At 58.9% G+C, this 17,460-nt stretch overlaps 2 protein-coding genes across 2 annotated transcripts; one reads left to right on the top strand and one right to left on the bottom strand.

The window, feature by feature from the left end:
* Positions 1-10,917: 10,917 nt before the first annotated feature.
* BJ171DRAFT_462347 (uncharacterized protein) lies at positions 10,918-12,052 on the top strand (the record flags this gene model as incomplete). The annotated part of the gene is made up of 2 exons (XM_053108508.1): positions 10,918-11,250; positions 11,584-12,052. The coding sequence occupies exons 1-2, from the start codon at positions 11,015-11,017 to the stop codon at positions 12,050-12,052; spliced, it is 705 nt and encodes a 234-aa protein (XP_052963636.1). The 5' UTR covers positions 10,918-11,014.
* Positions 12,053-13,139: 1,087 nt separating this feature from the next.
* Positions 13,140-17,248, bottom strand: BJ171DRAFT_205703 (core-2/I-branching enzyme-domain-containing protein). Its single transcript, XM_053106321.1, has 5 exons — positions 17,188-17,248; positions 16,410-16,980; positions 15,579-16,164; positions 14,918-15,166; positions 13,140-14,604 (listed from the first exon to the last, which is right to left on the bottom strand). The coding sequence occupies exons 2-5, from the start codon at positions 16,965-16,967 to the stop codon at positions 13,259-13,261; spliced, it is 2,739 nt and encodes a 912-aa protein (XP_052963635.1). The 5' UTR covers positions 16,968-16,980; positions 17,188-17,248; the 3' UTR covers positions 13,140-13,258.
* Between the last annotated feature and the right edge of the window lie 212 nt (positions 17,249-17,460).

Genomic DNA, 17,460 nt, shown 5'->3' with positions numbered 1-17,460 from the left:
CCTAACCAAAACCTACCTAACCTAACCTAACCTAACCTAACCTAACCTAACCTAACCTAACCTAACCTAACCTAACCTAACCTAACCTAACCTAACCTAACCTAACCTAACCTAACCTAACCTAACCTAACCTAACCTAACCTAACCTAACCTAACCTAACCTAACCTAACCTAACCTAACCTAACCTAACCTAACCTAACCTAACCTAACCTAACCTAACCTAACCTAACCTAACCTAACCTAACCTAACCTAACCTAACCTAACCTAACCTAACCTAACCTAACCTAACCTAACCTAACCTACCTAACCTAACCTAACCTAACCTAACCTAACCTAACCTAACCTAACCTAACCTAACCTAACCTAACCTAACCTAACCTAACCTAACCTAACCCTGGCCTCCGTCGTCCCGACCGAGTGGAACACTGTCCTGATCCACCCGGTCTACAAGAACAAGGGTTCGATCCTCGATCCGGCCATGTACCGGCCCATCGGGTTGACCCAGGTCCTCCGCAAGATCGCCGAGCGAGTCCTGCTGCCGTTCCTCACCCGCGAGATCGGCATCATGGACATTGCCCAGGGAGGCTTCCGCCCGGACCGAGGCACCCTCGACCAGGTGTACTCGCTCGACGCTCTTGTCCGCATGAACAAGATCTGCGACGACGAGTACAGCCTGGTCTTCCTCGACATCAAGGCCGCCTACGACACTGTCTGGCGGGAGCGCCTCTGGGACAAGATCGCCGCCCGAGGTGCTGGTCCGGTCGCCGTCGGGGTCCTCAGGGCCATGTTCGACCGCACTCTTGTCCGCGTCGCCAGCAAGGGCCGCACGTCACAGCCTGTGTGGCTGCAGAAGGGTCTCATCCAAGGCTCGGTCCTGAGTCCCCTTCTGTTCAGTGCCCACATTGACGACCTGCCTGGACTGCTCCGAGCCGAGGACGGACTTGTGCTTGCCTCCAGTCGCCACCACCGTCTCCGGGTCAACTCGCTCTGGTTTGCCGACGATGGTGTCCTCATCTGTCCGGCTGGCCGCACCCAGGCCATGCTGGACATCTGTGAGCGTCACAGTGTCGACAATCGCTACCGCTTCTCGCCTCCCAAGTGCGAGGTGCTGTACTCGGCCTGCAACGTCGACCAGCTCCATCCCGCCAAGCTGTACGGCACCGAGCTGCCCAAGGTCCTCCAGTTCCGCTACCTCGGTGTCATGGTCGACATTGACGGATTCCGCCCGGACCTCCAGTTCGACAAGCTCCTCCGCAAGGTCCACATGGTCACCGACACCGTGGTTGGACTTGGCATCACCCTCGGCAAGGTCTCGGCCAAGACCATCACCCAGGTCTACAAGACCTTTGTGCGGCCGACCCTCGAATACGGGATGGCCATGGACATCCCGGACCCGGCTCTGCGCGACCGCCTCGACGACGCCCAGATGACGGCCCTCCGCACCATGTTCCGCGTCGGCCCCGGCACTCCCGTCGGTGCCATGCACCTCAACTGCGGCCTCCCCAAGATGTCCGTCCGTGTCAAGATGCTGGCCCTGCAGAACTGGGCCCGCTGGGACGACCAAGTCTCTGACGGCGACAAGATGCTGTCGATGATCCTGCGCAACAAGATCATTGCGCCCTACCACCCCGACCAGTTCCTCGGCCAAGGAGTCCGAGCCGATCCGCACTGGGCCATGGTGGTCCGCCGACAAGAGGCCGACCACTCCCTCACGGCCACGGAGATCTACCGAGGCAAGACCCGACACCAGCCGCCGCCGCCCGGACCGCCCCGACCCCAGCCCGTCCCGATCAAGACCCTCATCTTCGAGGACCACATGAAGAACGGCTTCGACCGCTCCAAGCAGCTCACCGCCGCCTGCACCCCGTCGACCAAGATGTCGGGACTCTGGGAGGCTCGCGGGTACCAAGGATCCATGGTCATGCTCATGTTCATGGTCCGATGGCGACTCGGTGCTCTCCCAGGCCACTTCAGGTTCGGATACCGCAAGTGCAAGAACCTGGCTCGACACGGATCCGGGATCGACTTGACCAGGACCCACGCACAGCAATGTGTGGATCCGCATCAAGTCCTGGTCCGCAAGGTCGCAGCCCTCAAGACGGCCCACCCGACTTGGGTGGAAAGTGGTATAGCCGGAGTGGGACCAGTGGACAAGCTGCTGGACCTGCTCTCTTTCGATCGCACTCCCCCTCGCACTCGCACCCCTCCCGCACTTGGATCGCTTGCTGCTCATGTACCCGCTCCCCGCACTGCCTTCCGAGCATTCGCACTTGGTGCACACCCAGTACCAGCACCCACTCCCACAACCAGTGTAGTCCCACCCTTGCAGTCTCTCCCTGCACCCTCATCACAGCGTAGTATAGTGCCAGCACTTGTCACTCCACCACCCCGACCTCCCGTCGATCCTGCTATTCCCTTGTGGGAACTGCTTGAAAATGTGTTCACCCGCTTGGTCTCAGACCTTGTGGGCAGCTGAGGCAGCACTAGGCTGCAACAGGAGTAAATAGGCTTGCCTGTGTACTCAACGTGCCGGGGTACCAACCTGTTGGACCTGATGGCTTGTCTTCTTAAATAAAGTTGACTATAGTAACAAAAAAAAAAATCGTCCAGTCCCGCCGAGCAGCCGAGACCCTGGCCATGAACAAGCTGCACTCCCTCAACGCTTCCGAGGTCGCCAAGTCCCTGGCCGCCATGAAGAAGCGCAAGGAGCTCGACGACGCCTTCCACTTCGACAACTCGGACGAGGCCCTCGAGCGACTTGTGGTCCACTACGGCAAGGTCTCCTCGCACTCCCAGGACACCCCCGGTGCCGCCTTTGACCGGACCGTCGGCCCAAGACCCCTGGACACTGTTCCGCGCCTGCTCCCCGAGGATCGATCCATTCCCCGCTTGTCGTCGGACGAGGTGGCCGATGCCATCGTCAAGTCCCCCAAGCGCAAGTCCTTCCGGCCCGGACAAGATCAAGGCCGAGATGCTGCACCCTGTCGCTCCCGTGGTCGCTCCCTGGCTCCGGGCCATCCTGCTGGCCGCCCTCAAGGCCTCCGTCGTCCCGACCGAGTGGAACACTGTCCTGATCCACCCGGTCTACAAGAACAAGGGTTCGATCCTCGATCCGGCCATGTACCGGCCCATCGGGTTGACCCAGGTCCTCCGCAAGATCGCCGAGCGAGTCCTGCTGCCGTTCCTCACCCGCGAGATCGGCATCATGGACATTGCCCAGGGAGGCTTCCGCCCGGACCGAGGCACCCTCGACCAGGTGTACTCGCTCGACGCTCTTGTCCGCATGAACAAGATCTGCGACGACGAGTACAGCCTGGTCTTCCTCGACATCAAGGCCGCCTACGACACTGTCTGGCGGGAGCGCCTCTGGGACAAGATCGCCAGCCCGAGGTGCTGGTCCGGTCGCCGTCGGGGTCCTCAGGGCCATGTTCGACCGCACTCTTGTCCGCGTCGCCAGCAAGGGCCGCACGTCACAGCCTGTGTGGCTGCAGAAGGGTCTCATCCAAGGCTCGGTCCTGAGTCCCCTTCTGTTCAGTGCCCACATTGACGACCTGCCTGGACTGCTCCGAGCCGAGGACGGACTTGTGCTTGCCTCCAGTCGCCACCACCGTCTCCGGGTCAACTCGCTCTGGTTTGCCGACGATGGTGTCCTCATCTGTCCGGCTGGCCGCACCCAGGCCATGCTGGACTATCTGTGAGCGTCACAGCAGTCGACAATCGCTACCGCTTCTCGCCTCCCAAGTGCGAGGTGCTGTACTCGGCCTGCAACGTCGACCAGCTCCATCCCGCCAAGCTGTACGGCACCGAGCTGCCCAAGGTCCTCCAGTTCCGCTACCTCGGTGTCATGGTCGACATTGACGGATTCCGCCCGGACCTCCAGTTCGACAAGCTCCTCCGCAAGGTCCACATGGTCACCGACACCGTGGTTGGACTTGGCATCACCCTCGGCAAGGTCTCGGCCAAGACCATCACCCAGGTCTACAAGACCTTTGTGCGGCCGACCCTCGAATACGGGATGGCCATGGACATCCCGGACCCGGCTCTGCGCGACCGCCTCGACGACGCCCAGATGACGGCCCTCCGCACCATGTTCCGCGTCGGCCCCGGCACTCCCGTCGGTGCCATGCACCTCAACTGCGGCCTCCCCAAGATGTCCGTCCGTGTCAAGATGCTGGCCCTGCAGAACTGGGCCCGCTGGGACGACCAAGTCTCTGACGGCGACAAGATGCTGTCGATGATCCTGCGCAACAAGATCATTGCGCCCTACCACCCCGACCAGTTCCTCGGCCAAGGAGTCCGAGCCGATCCGCACTGGGCCATGGTGGTCCGCCGACAAGAGGCCGACCACTCCCTCACGGCCACGGAGATCTACCGAGGCAAGACCCGACACCAGCCGCCGCCGCCCGGACCGCCCCGACCCCAGCCCGTCCCGATCAAGACCCTCATCTTCGAGGACCACATGAAGAACGGCTTCGACCGCTCCAAGCAGCTCACCGCCGCCTGCACCCCGTCGACCAAGATGTCGGGACTCTGGGAGGCTCGCGGGTACCAAGGATCCATGGTCATGCTCATGTTCATGGTCCGATGGCGACTCGGTGCTCTCCCAGGCCACTTCAGGTTCGGATACCGCAAGTGCAAGAACCTGGCTCGACACGGATCCGGGATCGACTTGACCAGGACCCACGCACAGCAATGTGTGGATCCGCATCAAGTCCTGGTCCGCAAGGTCGCAGCCCTCAAGACGGCCCACCCGACTTGGGTGGAAAGTGGTATAGCCGGAGTGGGACCAGTGGACAAGCTGCTGGACCTGCTCTCTTTCGATCGCACTCCCCCTCGCACTCGCACCCCTCCCGCACTTGGATCGCTTGCTGCTCATGTACCCGCTCCCCGCACTGCCTTCCGAGCATTCGCACTTGGTGCACACCCAGTACCAGCACCCACTCCCACAACCAGTGTAGTCCCACCCTTGCAGTCTCTCCCTGCACCCTCATCACAGCGTAGTATAGTGCCAGCACTTGTCACTCCACCACCCCGACCTCCCGTCGATCCTGCTATTCCCTTGTGGGAACTGCTTGAAAATGTGTTCACCCGCTTGGTCTCAGACCTTGTGGGCAGCTGAGGCAGCACTAGGCTGCAACAGGAGTAAATAGGCTTGCCTGTGTACTCAACGTGCCGGGGTACCAACCTGTTGGACCTGATGGCTTGTCTTCTTAAATAAAGTTGACTATAGTAACAAAAAAAAAAATCGTCCAGTCCCGCCGAGCAGCCGAGACCCTGGCCATGAACAAGCTGCACTCCCTCAACGCTTCCGAGGTCGCCAAGTCCCTGGCCGCCATGAAGAAGCGCAAGGAGCTCGACGACGCCTTCCACTTCGACAACTCGGACGAGGCCCTCGAGCGACTTGTGGTCCACTACGGCAAGGTCTCCTCGCACTCCCAGGACACCCCCGGTGCCGCCTTTGACCGGACCGTCGGCCCAAGACCCCTGGACACTGTTCCGCGCCTGCTCCCCGAGGATCGATCCATTCCCCGCTTGTCGTCGGACGAGGTGGCCGATGCCATCGTCAAGTCCCCCAAGCGCAAGTCCTCCGGCCCGGACAAGATCAAGGCCGAGATGCTGCACCCTGTCGCTCCCGTGGTCGCTCCCTGGCTCCGGGCCATCCTGCTGGCCGCCCTCAAGGCCTCCGTCGTCCCGACCGAGTGGAACACTGTCCTGATCCACCCGGTCTACAAGAACAAGGGTTCGATCCTCGATCCGGCCATGTACCGGCCCATCGGGTTGACCCAGGTCCTCCGCAAGATCGCCGAGCGAGTCCTGCTGCCGTTCCTCACCCGCGAGATCGGCATCATGGACATTGCCCAGGGAGGCTTCCGCCCGGACCGAGGCACCCTCGACCAGGTGTACTCGCTCGACGCTCTTGTCCGCATGAACAAGATCTGCGACGACGAGTACAGCCTGGTCTTCCTCGACATCAAGGCCGCCTACGACACTGTCTGGCGGGAGCGCCTCTGGGACAAGATCGCCGCCCGAGGTGCTGGTCCGGTCGCCGTCGGGGTCCTCAGGGCCATGTTCGACCGCACTCTTGTCCGCGTCGCCAGCAAGGGCCGCACGTCACAGCCTGTGTGGCTGCAGAAGGGTCTCATCCAAGGCTCGGTCCTGAGTCCCCTTCTGTTCAGTGCCCACATTGACGACCTGCCTGGACTGCTCCGAGCCGAGGACGGACTTGTGCTTGCCTCCAGTCGCCACCACCGTCTCCGGGTCAACTCGCTCTGGTTTGCCGACGATGGTGTCCTCATCTGTCCGGCTGGCCGCACCCAGGCCATGCTGGACATCTGTGAGCGTCACAGTGTCGACAATCGCTACCGCTTCTCGCCTCCCAAGTGCGAGGTGCTGTACTCGGCCTGCAACGTCGACCAGCTCCATCCCGCCAAGCTGTACGGCACCGAGCTGCCCAAGGTCCTCCAGTTCCGCTACCTCGGTGTCATGGTCGACATTGACGGATTCCGCCCGGACCTCCAGTTCGACAAGCTCCTCCGCAAGGTCCACATGGTCACCGACACCGTGGTTGGACTTGGCATCACCCTCGGCAAGGTCTCGGCCAAGACCATCACCCAGGTCTACAAGACCTTTGTGCGGCCGACCCTCGAATACGGGATGGCCATGGACATCCCGGACCCGGCTCTGCGCGACCGCCTCGACGACGCCCAGATGACGGCCCTCCGCACCATGTTCCGCGTCGGCCCCGGCACTCCCGTCGGTGCCATGCACCTCAACTGCGGCCTCCCCAAGATGTCCGTCCGTGTCAAGATGCTGGCCCTGCAGAACTGGGCCCGCTGGGACGACCAAGTCTCTGACGGCGACAAGATGCTGTCGATGATCCTGCGCAACAAGATCATTGCGCCCTACCACCCCGACCAGTTCCTCGGCCAAGGAGTCCGAGCCGATCCGCACTGGGCCATGGTGGTCCGCCGACAAGAGGCCGACCACTCCCTCACGGCCACGGAGATCTACCGAGGCAAGACCCGACACCAGCCGCCGCCGCCCGGACCGCCCCGACCCCAGCCCGTCCCGATCAAGACCCTCATCTTCGAGGACCACATGAAGAACGGCTTCGACCGCTCCAAGCAGCTCACCGCCGCCTGCACCCCGTCGACCAAGATGTCGGGACTCTGGGAGGCTCGCGGGTACCAAGGATCCATGGTCATGCTCATGTTCATGGTCCGATGGCGACTCGGTGCTCTCCCAGGCCACTTCAGGTTCGGATACCGCAAGTGCAAGAACCTGGCTCGACACGGATCCGGGATCGACTTGACCAGGACCCACGCACAGCAATGTGTGGATCCGCATCAAGTCCTGGTCCGCAAGGTCGCAGCCCTCAAGACGGCCCACCCGACTTGGGTGGAAAGTGGTATAGCCGGAGTGGGACCAGTGGACAAGCTGCTGGACCTGCTCTCTTTCGATCGCACTCCCCCTCGCACTCGCACCCCTCCCGCACTTGGATCGCTTGCTGCTCATGTACCCGCTCCCCGCACTGCCTTCCGAGCATTCGCACTTGGTGCACACCCAGTACCAGCACCCACTCCCACAACCAGTGTAGTCCCACCCTTGCAGTCTCTCCCTGCACCCTCATCACAGCGTAGTATAGTGCCAGCACTTGTCACTCCACCACCCCGACCTCCCGTCGATCCTGCTATTCCCTTGTGGGAACTGCTTGAAAATGTGTTCACCCGCTTGGTCTCAGACCTTGTGGGCAGCTGAGGCAGCACTAGGCTGCAACAGGAGTAAATAGGCTTGCCTGTGTACTCAACGTGCCGGGGTACCAACCTGTTGGACCTGATGGCTTGTCTTCTTAAATAAAGTTGACTATAGTAACAAAAAAAAAAAAGAGGACCACATGAAGAACGGCTTCGACCGCTCCAAGCAGCTCACCGCCGCCTGCACCCCGTCGACCAAGATGTCGGGACTCTGGGAGGCTCGCGGGTACCAAGGATCCATGGTCATGCTCATGTTCATGGTCCGATGGCGACTCGGTGCTCTCCCAGGCCACTTCAGGTTCGGATACCGCAAGTGCAAGAACCTGGCTCGACACGGATCCGGGATCGACTTGACCAGGACCCACGCACAGCAATGTGTGGATCCGCATCAAGTCCTGGTCCGCAAGGTCGCAGCCCTCAAGACGGCCCACCCGACTTGGGTGGAAAGTGGTATAGCCGGAGTGGGACCAGTGGACAAGCTGCTGGACCTGCTCTCTTTCGATCGCACTCCCCCTCGCACTCGCACCCCTCCCGCACTTGGATCGCTTGCTGCTCATGTACCCGCTCCCCGCACTGCCTTCCGAGCATTCGCACTTGGTGCACACCCAGTACCAGCACCCACTCCCACAACCAGTGTAGTCCCACCCTTGCAGTCTCTCCCTGCACCCTCATCACAGCGTAGTATAGTGCCAGCACTTGTCACTCCACCACCCCGACCTCCCGTCGATCCTGCTATTCCCTTGTGGGAACTGCTTGAAAATGTGTTCACCCGCTTGGTCTCAGACCTTGTGGGCAGCTGAGGCAGCACTAGGCTGCAACAGGAGTAAATAGGCTTGCCTGTGTACTCAACGTGCCGGGGTACCAACCTGTTGGACCTGATGGCTTGTCTTCTTAAATAAAGTTGACTATAGTAACAAAAAAAAAAAAATAGTGGAAGACACTACTGCTGGGACACTGACCAGAGTTTGGACTTAGTATCCCACTCCGATCATAGTGGGGACCTAGTGCCTCACTCTGACCTTGGTGGGGACTTAGTACCTCACTCCGACCAGAGTGTGGACTTAGAGCCCCACCACCCCGAACCGAGCTCAGACCTTGCCTCGGGGTCGAACTGGGGAGGAACCTCAGAGTCAGTCTCAGAGTCTGGCTCAGAGTACTCCCCTGATGGCAACCAAGACTCCCTCCCGAACCGAGACCGAAACCGGGCCAGGGAGACGAATAGACATCCAGTCCCCGGCCCTGAACCGAGAGTGGTTCCCACGCCCTCCCAAGGACGAAGTACTGACCCGATCCCAGAGTCCGACGATGACTTGGGACTAGGTCAGACCCCAGGATACGAGATAAATCCCGAGTACCCCTCCCACAGACAAACTCACACTCCCTTGAGGGCAAGTCAAGACCCAACACCGCACAGCAAACCCTGGAGTGGGTTCGAGTTGATACTAGAGGGAGACTTGGATAAACCAACCCCCGACATCCCTGAGAGGGACCTGGAAACGTGCGACTCCCTCTGGGAGTTATTAGAGGGAGTGTTCACCCGCATGGCTCGCCGTGTGGGCTGGAGAGTCGGCGAAGGCCGCAACAGGGGTGTATGAGCGAGCTTGGCCACCCACTGCCGGGTATCCTGCGATACTGATGGCATGTTGAATATTCCTGAATATACAACTATCAAAACAAAAAAAAAAAACCCGTATTGGGTCAAACTAATGCGCAGACTAGACTCGGACCAAAGCCTAACCGCAACCGAGGCCTTCCTGGGGAAGGAAGGAGCGCAACGGAAACCGACCAGCCCAGTCCCACGATCAACACCAGAACAGATCGAGATCGTCACAGGACTCATCATGGTCCCACTATCCACCTCGCAACGACGCAGACGGCTGCTCGGGAACGGGCTCTCCGGGATCACGAGTAGTGAGGAAGGATCTCACAACCGAACAAACCGACAGAGTACCACCACGATGAATGAGGACGCTGTCACCACACCCATCAAGGAGCTCATGCTCACTGAGCATATGAGAACAGCGTTTCGAGGGAATCAACAGCTGACGGCGGCATGCACACCGTCAACCCAGATGTCAGGTCTCTGGATGGCGGAGGGGTACCAAGGATCCAAACCCATCCTCGAGCTCATGGTTCGGTGGAGACTCGGAGCCTTCCCGGGCCATCACACAGGCCGGCTTCAAATATGCCGACAATGTTCGACAAACGGAGCCACCGTGGAGTTCAACCGCACCCACGCACAGCGGTGCATCGACCCAAGAGGGATCCTCCCGAGGAAGGTGCGCCAACTTCAACGATCACACCCAGCATGGGTGGAGCCTCAGACCATCGGAGTGGGACCAGTCGACAAGCTGCTGGACCTGATCACCTTTGAGCAACAGAAGGCAAGACAGAAGAACCACGAGGACACTGACGGTGGAGCGGATTGCAGGCCACCACCAATCGTGTCCGACACCACGTCGGATGGGGAGACCAGCATTGACGAAGCAGTCTCGGATGACGACGGGGAGTCGCTCTGGTACCCACATCGAGAGGTGCTGGCACGACTGGTGCGACTCCGGCTGACCGACGACGACTCAACAGACCTGAGCTCCGAAATGAGCTCGGTGCCAGACTGGGAATTGAATCTGGAGAGAGATCTGGACTTTTCCTTCCTCACCAACATCGACGACGACCTGCCCAGCCACGGATGGGATTGGCAGAGCGACCAGAGTGTCGACTTGCTCTCGAACACAACACCAAGCATCGATCTGATCGACGATGCCGATCTGAGCCCGGACCTGGTCTCGGACGACGACCTCGGACTCGGAGACACACCGTTCCCAACGACCAGCAGGAGAGGCAGCCCTCCCCCCACACGGAGCAATGACAGAGTGACTGGAGTGCTGAGAGGCATGAGGCCACGACAGCGAACCCAACGAACAAAGCCGTGGATGGGCTTTGAGGAGATCCCGGAGAGGAGCTCCCATGGCCAGAGAGAAAGGGTCCCCGAGCGGGACCTGGAGACATGCGAGTCCCTGTGGGACCTCTTGGAGGAAGTGTTCACCCGCATGGCTCGCCGTGTGGGCTGGAGAGTCGGCGAGAGCCGCAACAGGGGCGTGTGAGCCTGCTTGTACGCCCACTGCCGGGTACCGCATGGTACTGATGGCTTGTTGAATATTCCTGAATATACAACTATTGTAAACAAAAAAAAAAAAGCAAGCCATCCACCAGCAAATCCTCCGCCATCTGGAGAGTGCAACCTACGCAAACCACACGATGGCACAGCTCTACCTGGCCCAGTGTTATCGTAACGGAATTGGAGTCAATGAGGAACACACTAAGGCCATCGAGCTATACCTCAGCCTTGCAGATCGTGGGATTCCTCAGGCCCAAGTCGCTCTCGGCGGTTGCTATGAGAGCGGCGAAGGTGTCGATCAAGACTACGGCACAGCCATCGAGTGGTATTCCAAGGCCGCAGATCAGGGCAGTGAAGATGGTCGACTCCACATCGTGTTTCTCCAGGCCTGGTTCTCGCTCATCGGCCACGGTGTCGACCAGAGCGACGCTGATGCCTTCAATCACTGGCAGGAAGTCAGCACCCATTCCTCGGATCCAGTCATCAAACCCATCGCCACCCACATGGTCGGCTGGATGCACTATCTCGGCCGGGGTACCATGCGCGACGAACAGAGGGGAATCACGACCATCCGAGATAACAGATCGGATGGTTTCAAGCTGGGTGAAGCGGCATGTTGGGCGAGTAGTTGGGCTCCATCGGACTCACCCGCATCCCGCAAGTTCTTCGAGCTGTGCCAGCTTGGGTCGAATCGTGACTGGCTCTGCAGACATCTCATGGCTGTGTGTCTAGTCGGAGGATTCGGAACTCCGGCGAACAAAAAGAAGGCGGCAGCGGGAATATTTGAGCAACTCGCCAACGATGGCCACAGTGACAGCCAGTTTTGGATCGGATGGTGCCATCGATGGAGCTGGGGGGTATCAAAGGACACCGAGAAGGCATTCGAGTGGCTCAGCAAGTCGGCCAAGCAAGACAACTCATATGGGCAGTGGATGGTTGGTGAATGCTACTCTCGTGGGTGTGGAGTCACCAAGGACTGGACCAAGGCAGCCGAATGGTTCCGAAAATCAGCCGAGCAGGGCAATCAATACGGACAGTGCTGGCTCGGTATCTGCTACGAAAATGGGTTTGGTGCCCCCATGAACATCGACACCGCCGTCTTCTGGTATCGCAAATCCGCCGACCAAGGTCATCGAGGTGCCACCAACAGCCTCAAGGAACTCGGCCAGTGGCCGTGATGCCCGGTCCCTCCCGACAACACTTCCAAAGAGCCATATCACAACGATGAATTCCAGTCTAAGTAACCAGACGACTTGGTCGCCCATTCCCATTCAGACATCATGATGAAGCAGCCTACTTGCAAAGTGAATCAAGGAATCGGCGATGGTCGAGATATTCAGGAATTGACATTCAATATATCCAGTATTCGAATGAGTGTTGTCCCATAACAATCACCGCTATTGATTGGCTGAAAAAAGCCTTGGATGAGTCGACGGCCACAAACATGTCTGACAACCATAGACAGTGGAGAGACCTTGTGTCATCCAGACCACTATTGCCACATGGCACCAGAGAATGCGGCCAGCAAGTCAAATAGCCTCTCCAACACCGAGACCTTCATTATAGTCTTGCTGATCGGTCAAGTGATCTCCACTTGTCCGAGATTCCAGAGAGCATAATTCCACATTGCCCCCCCCCCAATGTCGACTTCAGTGACTAACCAATGGATTGACAGATCCAGAATTTCACACACAAGGCCAAAGGCACCGAAGAAAAGTTGGAGAAGCACGGAATGATCATGAGTCGATTTTCGGCCAAGTTGTTGACGAGGACATTCAAGACGTTCATCCGACCGATGATAGAGTATTGACTGACCCCGTGGACCTCAGCAAGGAGGTCATTTCCTGTGTAGGATCTGTCGAAGTGATCCAATCCAACAACTGACCGCCTCGTTGACAACTCCAAACTCTGATTCTCCGGGAGCAACACAGTTTGCCATCGTTGAGTCAAGGGCGTCGACAAACCGCTCGATCTGACGATCATGGTCGGTAACTTCACCAACAGGGCATGGATGGATGTCATTGAGCTGGATAGGATGGTTGGATCGATGTACCCCGGTCAACAATTGGCTGTGATGAGCCAATAGACAAGTCGCTGTGATAGTGATTGACCAGCAAGTTCTACAAGCTCTTGTCCGCTCCGACATGCTTGATTGCAATCACGGGTGCTTGGTATCTTCCACGAGGGCGTGAACATGTGCGGATTAAATTGATGATGACGATCGTGCCATTGGTATAGTGGTATCATTCTCTTGATCAGGCACTCAAGTAAGGCAATCATGCTTGTTGTATGAATTTCGGAGATGCTCTGCGGGGCTTTCGATCGAGTGGTGCTGCATGCGTCGACTCTGCTTTGCGATTTGAAGGACGCATCGGCATCGTTCCTTACAATAACCCTCGACCGTCAGTCTTGGAATCGGGCTTGGCGAGACACTGGTCCTTGGGGCTGAGGAACCACAGCTGTCTGTTTCTCAGTGCAATCTCAGGCTCCGGCACCCAGTCAGCGTGGATGATCGAGTAGCCGGCTGTGTCGTGGACTTGGTTGGCAGTCGGCGGCGATCCAGATGCCAAGCTCTTGTCGCCCTTGCGTGCGTTGGCTTCGCTGCCAAAGAGCAGATAGCCGTTCACAAACTCCTCCTGGGCCAAGAACGTGAACCTCGTCCGGTCAGCGAGGCTCTTCAAGGGCGGAAGCGTTGCGGGAGTCAGCAGAAGCGACGCCTCGGTGCTCTCCTGTTCAGGAGATGCGTCGCGCTCCTTGAAGTCGTTGCCGGCCGGCGGGAGGGTGGTGCCGTTGCGGAGGGTCAGGCGATCGTCGACCCAGACCACCTCGTTCTCCATGCCCAAGACCTTGGTGAAGCCCTGCAGATCCGGTGCCGCACCATCGTCCTTGAGGGCGTTCCAGGCCTGCAGCAGGAAGCGATAGGTCCGTGCGTTGCCTCTCAAGAACATGGTGCCGACGTTGAGAACAGGCAGTTTGTGAGAGAGCCCCGAGGACATCTTGACGTGGCCCACGTTCTTCTTCTCGCCCAGGGCAATGTAGACATCCGCCGTCGGGTTGGCAGTGGTATGGAGGGCGGTCAGGTCCCGGAGCACAACCGAGTCGCCGTCGAGGAACCAGACGTCGAATCCCGCGCCCACCAGCTTGGCCAGGACCTTGGGCTTGTTGCGCATCATCCGGACCAGGTCGTAGTCCTGGCGATAGACGCGCCGCTTGGTGGCATAGTCCGGAAAGTCAAAGAGGCTGACGTAGCCCTTGTCCAGCAGCGTGTCATGCGCCTGAATGTCGAGCGACCAGAACACGATATTGTATAGCCCTTGGCGGGCGAGGGAGCATGCCAGGTTCAGAGCGATCTTGACGAACGCCTTGTTGGTGGGTATCACAATCACCTGGTTGTTCACGGCAATCTTGGAGAGCGCCTGCAGCAGACAGTGGCGGCGGAAGCTGATCTGATCGGGCTCGCAGGGCGAGTTGTTGCTGGGGTCAAACAGGTTCGAGTCGATCCAGCTTTGCAATTTGCTAATCCGCTGACTTGGCTCCACATCGCCCGACTTAACACATAGCAGTGGTCTGAAGCCAGAAATTTTCGAGTAAAAGTAGCGGAACCGCGAGCCAAGTCCTGGAGAGCCTGATTCGCTTTGGTAAACTGGAGAGGCATGGCAGTCGCCAAAATCCAGATAACGGTTCATGTCCTTGATGATGGTGCTGTTGAATTCGATGGCATTGACCATTGCTGTCGGATTGGGGTAGGAGTGATGGGCAATGGCAGCGGACGTCAGAGATACTGACAGGTGATGCTGAGGCACTACAAAGCTCTAATCAACGCCAGTGCTCGGACGGTGAATGCTGCGCACATCCAGAGTCGCTGATGAAGGCAGCAGAGCCAACAACGCAGCCAGACAAGTGGCAAACAGTCTCATGGCTCGCCGTGATGGAGATATCGCCAGTACAGCAGAAGGGCTGTAGCACCGTCCCATCCAGCATCGGAGTGTCGTTCTACACAGCATCGAACAGCTCTGGATCGCCAACGCAGCACGCATACTTACTCGTGGCGAAATAGGACTCGTCGGGGATGTACGAGTGCTCCATGTATGCCAGGAGGTTGAAGGCATCCAGATTGGTGCGGAAGTGGCGGACCGTGTGTGGGTTCAAGATCATCCACTGGTGGTGTTTGTACGCCTTCCAGTGGGAGAACGGCCACGAGACGATGCCAAACTCCTTGGGGTGACCGATGTAGGCCCAGTTGTCGTCTCCAAAGGCAACGTGCGGGCGGAACAAGCGCTCGGCCAGATCATCTGTTTGAAGGGCAGTGCGGCGCCGGTGATGATCAACGTGGATCGATGTATGCACCGAGGATTCGAATGGAGGATGCAGTAGAACATTGGGAGAAGCGTGAGCCGGTGTAGCAGTAGGAACACGATCGTCGAGTTGGCCACGGCTGTCGTTCTCACTAAATGACAGACGCCGCAGAGCTGGGCGATTGTGACACCGGACCAGTCGTACTAGGACTTGCGATTCACGCATTCGCCGACTCTGAAGTCAACGAGGTCCTCCCTCCAAACCGAGGCCACACCGGTGTTTGGAACTCGCAAGTGCCTGCTGCATCACTGTGCTCACGAGCCGTATAGGAGACCAGTACCAAGAACAGCACCAGCACTCCTGCCGCACCATTGACAGAGCAGTGTGGCGGTCTACGGTGCAACGTACCTGTCTCGGGCCAGTACTCGATCCAGTTGGCATCCTTGATGCGGTGCTTCATAGCATCGTCCCTCAGCGTCTTGTGGATAACTTCGTTGCGGGCCAGGGGCCAGTCGTAGTTGCTGAGGTTGATGACATAGTCCCAGTCGGCCAGGTCCAGGAGCTCGTAGAAACCAGAGAGCTGCGTAAACACCAGGGAGATGTGTCCCCAGACGTTCTTGAAGGAGTACTGGGCGATAAAGACGTTTCCCTCCTTCAGACCCCCGGGGCGGCTCGCCAGCCACGCCTGGACCTTGGACCGGAGCTCCTTGGAGCGGGCATCGATGTGGATGAGCGTGATCGAGTCGCCGTCGTCGAGCTTGTCGATCAGCGACTTGAGCTGGATGAATCCCGAGATCTCGTGAACCATCAGCAAGTACGCAATCTTGTACTTTCGGCGCGGTCCGGGGATGACCGACTCGTGCGGGACGAGAGCCGGGATCACGGGCTTGAAATAGTGGATCGGGTTGATGGAGAGCAGCAGCGGCTTCTGGCTGAAGTTGACGATGGTGTTGGAGCCCTCGGCGGCCGAGTAGCACGCAAGACGCTTGCCATCCTGGGATCGGACATGGACGAGGGAGGATGGGGCGGCGGGAATGGCGGTAAATCAGGACAATCGCTGGCGAATCGAGCGATGTGGCAGCCGGGTGCATGTCGAAGGAGGGCGGTTCAAGAGGGGCCGACAGAGTCGGGTGGATGTCCCAACGATCGAGGGCATCATACATCATGCAGACGATCTGTGCTGTGCTCTCCGCTGCACAAAGGCCGACGAGGGACTGCCGGGTCGGACACGATCCTTACCGACGGAAAGACGTTGTGGTAGTGAGCGCGGACGTAGTTGTAGAGCTCCTGGGCCTTGGTGTCGATGAGATTGCAAAACTCCTTCATGGTCGGGGTAGTGTCGGCAACAGAGCCGTTGAAGGGACGCAGATAGGCCATGCCGTCGAAGCTTGCGCCGTCGAGCATGGAGCAGAACTTGAACCCTCGAGCGACGAAAATGTGTCGGCGCTCGGCCTCACGCAGCACGCGAGCAGTGTCCTCGTCAAAGATGGGCTGGAGCTCGGCCGAGCCGGGCGATTTGTGCACGAGTTCCTCGGGTCGGGAGCCATCATTGCTGCTGTCGGGAGCAGGCCGGGAAGACGATGGCAGAGGTGGGAAGAGCGGAACAGGCTGCTCTTGGATGCGGTCGTGGCCACTCTCTTGGGAGGGCCAGCAATCGCCGCCGGTGCAGCCCTTGTGGAAGTCGCTGCTGGATCGGTCGAGCGAGGACGCCCGGATCAGAAAGACTGCCCAGATGATCAGGACGAGTGCTCCAATCGAGAGGACCCGCTGGCCCAGGGGCGTCAGTCTCGTCCGCATGGTTGCAAGAATGCTGGCAGAAACCGATGCACATCGGCAGTCGTTAGCGGGAGGCAAGGGATGGGCGAGCGGGCTTGGGCAAGCACAGATGGGAGACGCAGGGCCCAATGCACATGGATGCATTGGCGGTGGAGCCCATCGTGCCGATGGAACCTGTGCGTGCCTATGAAATCCATCCCTGTCGACGGAAACGGGCCCCGTCGATGCACGCAATGCCTACCGATGCAGTTGGTGCAAGCCGAGATGAGAGCGACGGAAGGATGCCGACAAGCCAAAACGGCCGATCGACGAAACAAAAATCAGGGCAGCGGGGGGGGTGCACGTGGCCACGGCGCCTGCTGTTGTGTTTGCTTGCAGTGGCTGCTGTGCTTGAGGTGGTCGATGTACTTGCGGTTGGGTGAAATTAATACATTGATATGCTTGCCGATCGTACGTGGGCATTATCTGGATTATCACAGGAGCTGTCCAGAAGGTTGAGGCACCCACCACACTC

This window comes from Polychytrium aggregatum (assembly GCF_025602895.1).
Source record: "Polychytrium aggregatum strain JEL109 chromosome Unknown BJ171scaffold_39, whole genome shotgun sequence".
Classification (NCBI taxonomy): domain Eukaryota; kingdom Fungi; phylum Chytridiomycota; class Chytridiomycetes; order Polychytriales; genus Polychytrium; species Polychytrium aggregatum.
The sequence above is the reverse complement of the archived record's forward strand: the minus strand, read 5'-3'. Positions and strand labels throughout refer to the sequence as shown.